This window comes from Myotis lucifugus, unplaced genomic scaffold (genome assembly GCF_000147115.1).
Source record: "Myotis lucifugus unplaced genomic scaffold, Myoluc2.0 scaffold_2, whole genome shotgun sequence".
NCBI lineage: Eukaryota > Metazoa > Chordata > Mammalia > Chiroptera > Vespertilionidae > Myotis > Myotis lucifugus.
Genome location: NW_005871050.1, coordinates 24,060,691 through 24,071,112, shown reverse-complemented (window position 1 = coordinate 24,071,112; position 10,422 = coordinate 24,060,691). Strand labels below are relative to the sequence as shown.

The window sequence follows — 10,422 nt, the reverse complement described above, 5'->3', positions numbered from 1 at the left end:
AGTTAGAAGAGCCCATTCTAATGAGTGATTTTAGAAAGGCGCTTTCTTTTTTATTTCATAGTCTCTCAACAGACTCAAAGTAAAACCATAGCTCATATGTTCATGTCTTGGCAAAACATGATAGAAAATAAAGAATTCCAAACTTCTGTATCATTAAGATTTGTGGTACCCAAGCAATGAATCAAACACAATTCTTAAGATAGGGTGCGGGTTTCATTTTTACTTGTTAACTGACACTTTTGAGAAAAATAAACTTAAATCTGTTAATTCCCCACCTTCTTAATGTGAGTGTCCCAGGAGCTTACTTGTAAATGACTTCCGACAGTGGCTGACACGTCACCTAAGTAGCCATTGGCCCCACCCCCCATAGGGCCACACAAACCCAGTTCCCGCCGCACTTTGTCTGCCTTGGCCAACTTCCGCCTCCCCCACTGAACGCGCAGTTCACGTGACGTCAGTACGTCACATCCGATCCTTGCGAGTCTGGGCTGGGAACCCTCGCGATGAAGTGCGTGTTTGTTACAGTGGGGACCACCAGCTTTGACGACCTCATAGCCTGTGTATTGGCGCCCGACTGTCTGCAAGTGAGTGGGGTTGCGGGAGGGCGGCAAGCGGGTGCGCCTCGCTGAGCTCGCCACTTGCCGCCGCCTCGACCCTCGGAAACCTAGCGCGACAGCCGCGCTAGGAAGAACCCTCTCGAGCGGGACACCAGGTCCCACCGTCCCTTTGCTGACTCCTTCCCGCGTCACAGAGTCCTCCGCCTCAGTCAGCTTCCCTGCCGCCTCCCCGGGCCACTCCTCCCTGTCTTTCCTCAGGCTCCTCCTTTCCTTGGCTTTTCTCCTCAGAATCTCCGCCTCCGCCTCTCTGGTCCTCGGCCTGGCCCCTCCTTCCTGCGGCTCCGCCTGTAGGGTTTAGGCCCGCCTCGCCGCCCTCTCCTGCGGGCTGTGGGCGGTGCAGCCGCGTAGGGCCCCTGGGCCCTGGGCACGCTCAGCCAGACTGGATTCGGACCCGAATCGACCTGGCTGAACTCTGCTCAGCCCGTTCTGCTCGCCGCCCCTGCCCTGGCTCCGCCGCGCTCCGGCAGCCCCGCGCCTTTGGGGCGGCCCCGCGGCCGGTCGGTGGTCTGAGGTGGCGCGGCGTCGCTGTTTGTGCAGTCGGACCTGGGAGCTCTTAGTTGTCTCCGGCCGAGTTTTCGGCGCCTTTTTCAAAATCTTTGCCTGGGCTCAGATTTCTTGCGGGGCCACTTCTTTCAGGACTCCGCGAGCTGGGTCGCGTAGATCCTTTAGGGCTAGTGAGGTGCCTTGTCAGGGCCCGGGACGAGGAGGAAATGGGTCATTTTGGAAAACGAACAGAAATCGTCTGCATTTAGACTATTTGGCAGCCCGTCCTCAGATCTGAACACCGACTTTAGAGTTTGCTGTTACTACTATCTTTATAGTAACCTGTGTAAAAGGCCTGGTTGTTTTTTTTTCTGTTTCGCCTCTTTTCAGATCATCAAGACCCTTGGTTACGACCGACTCGTTCTACAAATAGGCAGAGGAAAGTTTGTACCTGAACCATTCAGTACTGAGTCATTTACTCTGGATGTTTATAGGTACAAGGATTCACTGAAAGAAGACCTTGAGGAAGCAGATCTTGTTATAAGTCACGCAGGTAAAGTGCCTTAGAATCTTAACGGGGTTTGGTTTTTTAAGAACAGAAACTTGAACCTTTTGGAGATAAAGTCATTAGAGTAACTGTAGCCCTTTTGAATAAAAGACTTATTTGAACATAACAATCGAGAATATTGGACAGAATTTGTTATTTCTGGGTGGTAAAAGGATGGGATATTAATTATCATAGCCCAACTTTACAGTAAGAAACTTTAAACACGGGCAAAATAATTGACCCAATGACGTGTGTAAAGAGTTGTCATTTGAGGTATTTGGACTTAGGTCTGCAGTAGTGTTAAGCCATCTAATTGGTTGGATTAGTCATGGAGAAATTGACTTTGAAAGATGTTTTACATTTTTATTAAATGTGAATGTGAAATACATTAAGTAAAAATATTCTGTAACAACTATATATTGTGTATCATTGCCTGCTCTTCAGCGAACCATCCTGATCTAGTTACACTGCCTAGAGGCCCTATACCTTCAGAAGAACTGTTTTGGGAGAGCATTGCAATTATGACCACTGGATAACTGAGGGAGGAAGAAGTTTTGTGGTTCTTAAAAAAGCCTTCTTTGGAGAGAGAGAGAAGTCTTTAGAAGTAGACAGCACTAACAAATTGGTGATTAGAAATGGATAATAGCAACAGCTTTTGGTATTGTTATACTTATTATGTGTGTATAACTGGTTGAATCCTCCCAATCCTATGAACTAAATACTATTAGTATCTCCATTTTACAGATGAAGAAACAGAGACACAGAGGTTAAGTGACTTTTCCAGTTAGTAAGTGGTAGACAGATAACAATCTGATGCTGGAGTCTGTGTTTTTATTACTACCCTAGCATTATTTACCCATAAAGGATTTTTCTATTCATTTATCAATCTCCTCCCTGCCATAGAAAATACCAAATGATTTTAGATTTTTAAGTTGAGTTGACCCAAGTATTGTATATATGCACATTTGTGGAGATTTACCCTTGACTGTTTTCTGGAATCAAACCTCACAGGCAAACTCATATAAGGAGTGGTCAGAATTTTTCTTTATTGGTGCCTATCACTATTGAGGGCTTGCTTTTTCTACTTTTTTAATAGATGTGCAGAACACTTCATGTACAGTATGTTGAACCTGAATTTTATTTGGATTCGAAACCCATGCCCAGGGCATCCAAGTAGAGGGCAAATGGCAAAGCACTTAATTTATTAGCTGTGTTAAAAAATGTATTTTTCAAATTAGGTTTATAACATTAAAGAGCAACTGATAACTATACTTTTGGTATTTTGAATGTATAATTAAAAGTCCTGGTTTGTAGTTCTGGCAACTAAGTTTTTCATCTTTTCAGTTTTAGCATAAAACTTGGTAGAACACTTTAACTTTTTAAAAAGTTTTATTAAATTTAAATAATTGGGGTGAAAATGGTTAATAGGATCATATAGGTTTCAAGTGTGCAATTCTGTGGTGCATGATCTATATATTGTATTGTGGACCCACCAACCAAAGTCAAATCTTCTGTCACCATAAATTTCGCCTGCATTACCCTTTACTACCACCATCCCCTTCCCTCTGGTAACCACCATATTGTTGTCTGTGTCATAAGTTTCAGTTTTATATCCCACATATGAGTGAAATCATATGGTTCTTAGCTTTTTCTGACTAACTTATTTTGCTTAGCATAATATTCTCAAGGTTCATCTGTGTTGTCACCAGTGGCAGTGTTGTCTCTTTTCTTATGGGGGAATAGTATTCCATGATATATATCTATCACATTTCCTTTATCTAATCCTCTATCGAAGGACACTTTGGTTGTCTTCATGTCTTGGCCACCTTGAATAATGCTGCAGTGCACATAGGGGTGCATATATCTTTGCAAATAAATGTTTTCAAGTTTTTGGGGTAAACATCCAGAAGAGGGATTGCTGGGTATATGGTAATTAAATTCCTAAGTTTTTGAGGAACCTCCATACTGTTTTCCATAGTGGCCCTACTAGTTTACATTCCCACCAGCAGTGAATGAGGGTTGCTTTTTCTTCATAATCTCTCTAACACTTGTTATTACCTATGGTATTGATAATGGCCACTCTAGTAGGTGTGAGGTGGTATCTCATTGTAGTTTTGATTTGCATTTCCTTAATAGCTAGTGAGGTGAGCATCTGTTGGCTTAACTTTTTTAAAAACCTGTATTAACAAATTTGATGTATGTTTGTAGGTGCAGGAAGCTGTTTGGAGACTCTGGAAAAAAGAAAGCCTCTTGTAGTGGTTATAAATGAAAAATTGATGAACAATCATCAGCTGGAATTGGCAAAACAGCTACACAAAGACGGGCATCTCTTTTACTGTACCTGCAGGTATACTCGAGACTTATTATTTGACTTCTTGCTTTAATTCCTCCCTATTTTTACCCAGCTACCTACCCCATCTGTCTCTTCATCCTCTTACTTTCTCCCACTTATCAAACATTCTTTGATTTTTCTCACCTGTCAAACCCTCTCATTTGTTTGTCTTCCACTCCAACTATGATCTGTGCCTGCATCATTGCATGTAAATATCTAAGTGTGTGTGTGTGCATGTAATTTATGTTCATCTGGGTGCTCAAATCTCCGAGAATATAATTTTTGAGTTCATTATTTAGATTTTCATTATTCAAAGAAGGCATTTGCTTATTTTTAAACATTTTTAATATATTATTGATTTCAGAGAGGAAGTGAGAGGGAGAGAGAGATAGAAACATCAGTGATGAGAGAGAATCATTGATCAGCTGCCTCCTGTACACCCCGCACTGGGGATCCAGCCCACAGCCTGAGCATATGCCCTGACCAGGAATGGAACTATGCTCTCCTGGTTCATAGGTTGATGCTCAACCACTGAGACACTGGCTGGGCCATTTGCTTATTTTTAATTCAGGTTTTGCGTTTAGTAAATCCACTGGAATCTCTTAAGTTTGCTCATTCATTAATTCAACTATACCTAATATATGGCAGGCATTGTTTTAGGTACTGTGGATGTAGTGGTAAACATGAGATAAAGTCCCATGGCACTAATGTTCTAATGGTGGGAGATTGTAAACAGTTCATAAATAAGCAATCAATATAATTTTATGAAGAAAATAAGTCAGGGTGGAGTGATAGGTTGGGTGAAGACTAATGATCTAATTTTATCTAAAATGGTTAGGGAAGTCATGATGGTATTTGACATTTAAGCTAGTGAATGAAAAGGAAGAGCCAGTCTTGTGAAGCTCTACAGCAGTGGTTCCCAACGTGAGGCAAATGCCCCAGAGGGGGGCAGTTTGATTTTTAAGGGGGGCAATTAAAGAATGAGTTATTAGCAGTGAATTTTTTGCATTTCTTATGGTGGTAGGGGCCTCATATATAGTATATAAATATATATTGTGACATATCTATGCATTTCAGGTCTCTATTATATGTTTTAAAACTTGTTTTTTCATATCACTTCATATTATTTTTAACAATTTCTTCCTCAGTACTTCAACTGTCCTTTTGTTCTTTCATTTTTCTCTTTCATGGATGCCATGTTCTTTGGAAGCTTGTTTAGACCAAGTTAATGGCCTTTTAGGCTTCCTCTGTGTGAATAGGAGTTCACTTTTTGAATAATAAGAATTATATGTCACGGGGGGGGGGCATCAGGATTTCAGAGATGCTTAGGTGGGGCATTGCCAAAAAAAAGGTTGGGAACCACTGCTCTAGAGGCAGAAGGAACAGCCATTGCAAAGGCCCTACGCTAGGAATGAGCTTTGAGTTTGATATGTTTGAGGAACAGAGGGATGGTTAGTGTGGCAGTATAGTAAGCAAGGGAGAATGTAGAATAAGATGATACTGGGCAGAGAAGCTCATGTAAGAGTTCTGATTTTATTCTATGTTAAGCGAGAAGTCATTGGAGTATTTTAAGCAGGGGAATTACATTATGGTAAGGAGTATTATTTTCTAGAAGTACCTTAGAATTCAACAGAAACTGATCAACATCACAGTAGAAGGAAGAAGAAAATTGTTGCTTTGTTTTCTATTAATTCTTCTTGAGACACTAGAAGCTTGCCAAAAGGTCAGGTCAGTAATTTGCAATTGTTCAACTTGAAGAGCTATCCTAATTTGATGTTTTAAAAAGCAAAGACCTTATAGAAGTATTGCAAAATACATACAGGGATGGGCAAAAATAGGGTTATAGTTGTAATACAAATAATTAATATAATAATACAAGAATAAACTGCTTCACATACTCACAACTATAAGCCTACTTTTGCCTACCCTGTATTTTTATATTATAATAAGTTGAAGTTAATTTGAAAATAAAAAATAAACTTTAGAAGAAACATGTTAGAACATAGTAAGTTTTTCTTTTAAGCTTTACTGCATCTGTCTCCTAGGCATTCAGTAAACACTTGTTCATTCATTAAATATTTATTGTGCACCTACTATGTGTCTCACATTATTCTAGGTACTAAGGATACGTCAGTAAACAAAACAAGGATTCCTCCTCATTAAGAGGAGACATATTCATTGATTGTTTCAGGAGTATTTGTTGACATCATAATCCCTATAATGATGGAAGAGAGGGAATGTCAGGCTGGCTTTGTAATATAGAAGCCATTCTTAAAGGTATTGTAAGTCAGGGAGAATCTAGATAATCAAAATTATGTGGACCTCAGATAATGGGCATATCTGTCATTAGGTAGTTGAGAGTAATAAACTCTAATCTTACTGTTTATAAAAGTCAATTTTTCCAGACACTTTTGATGAGTATTTTCATTTAAAATGTTAAATCAGCTTTGAATTTGTGTCAGTACATTTATAAAAGGAAAACATTGATTTCATAAAGGATGTCCTGTCCTGACTCTTTATTCAGGCTGAAAAGGAAGCTGTACAAATCTCTAACAATTTATTAAAGGTTTAAAAGTCATTTTTTTTATATTAATTTCAAGAAAATCATACACATGAATGCCATAAGAATCAGTAATTAGTTGTGCTTTCATCTTAGGTATATTATTTATTTGCCCCAAATTTAGGCTAGGTGGTTGTATGTTCTAATTTAAGTGGCTGGTTTAATTAAATTCCTGAAGTATAGTTTTAAGTTGTGGTTTGGAATCTTATTTCCAACAAGCATGGCGATTGTACATTGCTTAATTTACACCAGATTTATTATAGTAAATTACTGTCAAAAAGTTATTCCACCAACTTCATGAATGGTCTAGTAGTTTCCCAAGCTTATTGTTCTTGTCTGGCAGCTGTTACTTTTAGTTTCATTTATTCTGTTTTCAGAAATTAATTTTGTTTCAATTTATATCTTCCCAGTCCTAAGAAGTGTTCCAAAGCCATGTGACCACATCCTTCCTGAAATAACATTTCTGAAATATTTCAGTTGACATAAGATACAGTATCTTTTGAATTGATGTTGATATATAGCTCTTTGTATTGCTTTAATCTTAGTATGTATACCTATAATATTAAAATACATTAAAATTACATGTATAGTTTGAGAAGCTTCACAGTATTCTTGGAAGTTAGATTCATTCATCAAATGGGCAGCAGGTGAATGCTGAAATTTTCTCCCATATTACCTAATATTTTTCTTCTTTTGTTTTAGCACGCTTCCTGGGCTGTTACAGTCAATGGACTTATCAACACTGAAATGTTTTCCTCCTGGCCAGCCAGAAAAATTTTCTGCATTTTTGGATAAAGTTGTTGGATTACAAAAATAAACATTAAACTCTCAACACTTTAAAAACATCCCCCCCCACCCAAATCCAACCAATGCGATATGGTTAAATCAAATTAAATACATAAGATATATTTGCAGAGTAATATAAATTAATAAACTTCCTACATCTAAAGAATGTTAGAAAATTTTATGGTGTGAATATTAGCATTTGAATTCAAATAGTAATTGCAGTTTAGTAGATTTATTAGAATTCCCCTTGATTTTTATTTTTAAGTATTAGAAGTATGTAGTGAGCATTTACAGGTTTCATCCTAGAATCCCAAGTGGAATTGGAATCATGAAAAAAAATGAATAAAATTTGAAAACTCTGACAATAATATCAAATGTAGTTAGTTTGATTTTTCTTAGAGTAAGAAAATAAAACAGTAACAAACTTGTAAAAAATTCTGAGAGTCAACATCTTTAGATTTATAACTCAAGGAGTCAAATATTAGAGTGGAGTGGATGTGTTCACTTTTTTTCTCTAAAATATAGTGACAGTAATCTTGCCCAATGTCAGAACTTTACTGGTTTGAGAAGAGTAAACCAAAAGGACAAGCCAATAGGATTTGCTGTGTTATTCTTTTCTAAGAAACCTCTCTTCCAGTGATATTATAACATTTACTGTAACATCATAATTTTACTTACAAAATTAGTTTTACAAGTGAATAAATATTCTGATGTGTATGGGCTAAATATATGGTTTTACAATTCACATAACTCAGATATGCAGGGTGGGGCAAAAGTAGGTTTACAGTTATGAGTATGGGAAAGTTTATTTTTACATTATTTATTGTATTTTTTTCATACAAACAACTAAACCAACTTTTGCCTCACCCTATATTATGAAATTATGATGAGCATAAGTAGTCTCAAAACCTGTAAAATAAATTAGGTTATCCTTAAATATTCATGGTTTTCTGGCAGAAAGTTTAGACAAAGTTCATCCATGAAAATAGAGCATTCACTGTAATGACCTGCTTTCCATTACATTATCCCAAAATGTTGAATATTCTAAATATTTTACTTGGGATACGTTATATTTCTGTAAATTTATTTTCCTGATTGTGTTTTACTTGGGCTAATATTAAATTCTTACTAACGGTAGAAGGTGGTGGCTGAGAAGTACTCTGGGTAGCAGGAGGAAGCCAAGTTGGACTAAAATTTTGCTGAGAATATTCTAAAAAGTGAGTAATCTACACAGTTGAGAATTCACAGCACCATAATCAAAATTGTATTTTAATACTAAAGTTGTAGAAAAGGCCTTATTTAAATCCATAGAGAGAATTTGACTTTTCTGGGATCTTTTCTAAATGTGTTTTTCTAATTTGAGAAAAACTGTGACTTTATGTTGATCACTCACCTTTAGTTATTTTATATCAAGGACTAATCATACAGAATCAGAAACAAATGAAAGGGTGTACTCAAACTGCAGACAACTGAAAAGCAATATGGAACCCCAAATCCTCTGCTTGCTTCTTTTTCACTAGAATACAAAACCCAGATTCCATTATTTTATTTAGCAAAGGCTTAACCAATGGTTTCAATTGTGTGTAGTGACATCTCTTGATTATACCTTTATGAAATGTGGGGTTTAAAAATCAAAGGATATCTTGGAATCATTTTGATTTGACAGGAATCTTCAAGATCATCTAGTCCATTCCCTCATTTCTCAGATGAAGAAGGCCAGAGGTTAGGACTTGTCTGAAATAACAGCCTTTGGCAAAGCTGCCCCTAGAAGCAGCTCTTTACTCCTGAGCTCTTTTTCTATCATACCATAACATATATTGTAAGCTTTTTGTTTCTTTTTATTCGTTTGCCTAGCATTTACTTTAGCTACTTTAATCCCTTCCAAGGAAACTTTTCTTCATTTCCAGGAGTTGTTTAATTAGTTATTTTACTAGGAATTTCACACTTAATTGGGTTTTCCTTTGGTTTATGATAACCTTCATTCAGACATAGAAACCTGTGATTACTGAGTTTTTGGAATCTAGCAAAATGCTATGGGGTAGAATTAATGCTAGATTGAATAAATGAAGACTTTAAAACAGAATTGTAGATTTTTGGAGTTCGAAGAGTATTACATGACAGGGCTTCAGGTTCTTGAAGTTAGTAAGTGGAATGCAGTTTTTTGAGCAGTTTTCTGTTCGAGTTATTCAGATTTCCAGGAATAAGGAAGCAAAAGGGAAAGTTTAGTATTTTGAGAAATTCACATTGTGGATAGGTTCAGAAGTGGACAACAGAAAGTTGATGTTGGAATAGGAAAATTATGTGAGGAAGGGGATGACTGGGAAGTAAGGATTCTTAGATTACTGTATGCTTATAATTTGGGAGAAAAGAAAATAAGAGCAAGAAAGATTTGGTGGTAGGTAAGAGTATAATTGATGAACTTGAAGTGGGGTTCTGGAACATTTAAAAGTAGTCATTTAAAAGTATTGTCAGTTGTCTGATTTTAGATACCTTAGAGCAGTAGTCGGCAAACTGCGGCTCGTGAGCCACATGCAGCTCTTTGGCCCCTTGAATGTGGCTCTTCCACAAAATACCGACTTCTGCGCATGGGCCACGAAGTTTCAATCGCACTGTATGTGCGCGCCCCGCACATGGTATTTTGTGGAAGAGCCACACTCAAGGGGCCAAAGAGCCACATGTGGCTCACGAGCCGCAGTTTGCCGACCACTGCCTTAGAGCACTACTTTGTGTACTTATAAAGGCAGATAATCTAGGCACAAAGGGCAATATATAAAGTTTGTATTGCTTATTTGATAGTTTGAGAAAGTTTTCTAAGACTAAAAATCAGAAATAACTAGTGGTAATGTAAATATTTCCTTGGCTCTTTATTATGGTATAAGCATTTAATCCCTCTGATTTGTTCAAAATGAAATTTTCAGAGATGACCAAAAATCTTCATACAGTCTGAGAAATGAGATATATGGGAAGATTATTTGAAATTTATTTTTGGGAAAGATTTGGGAATTGGTGGTCCTGATAGCTATGGGCTAATCAATTTTCTGCTCTACAATTAGTATACATTTTTATGGGGGAGTCGAGAATGATAATAAGTTAATAC

At 37.4% G+C, this 10,422-nt stretch overlaps 1 protein-coding gene across 1 annotated transcript in view; it reads left to right on the top strand.

Annotated features, from left to right (window-relative positions):
- The first annotated feature begins 470 nt into the window (after positions 1 to 470).
- ALG13 (ALG13, UDP-N-acetylglucosaminyltransferase subunit) overlaps positions 471 to 10,422 on the top strand; it is a 75,797-nt gene continuing 65,845 nt past the window's right edge. The window contains 3 exon segments of the mRNA XM_023758585.1: positions 471 to 584; positions 1,491 to 1,653; positions 3,856 to 3,994. Coding sequence (XP_023614353.1) covers positions 504 to 584; positions 1,491 to 1,653; positions 3,856 to 3,994 — 383 coding nt within the window. The 5' untranslated portion in view covers positions 471 to 503.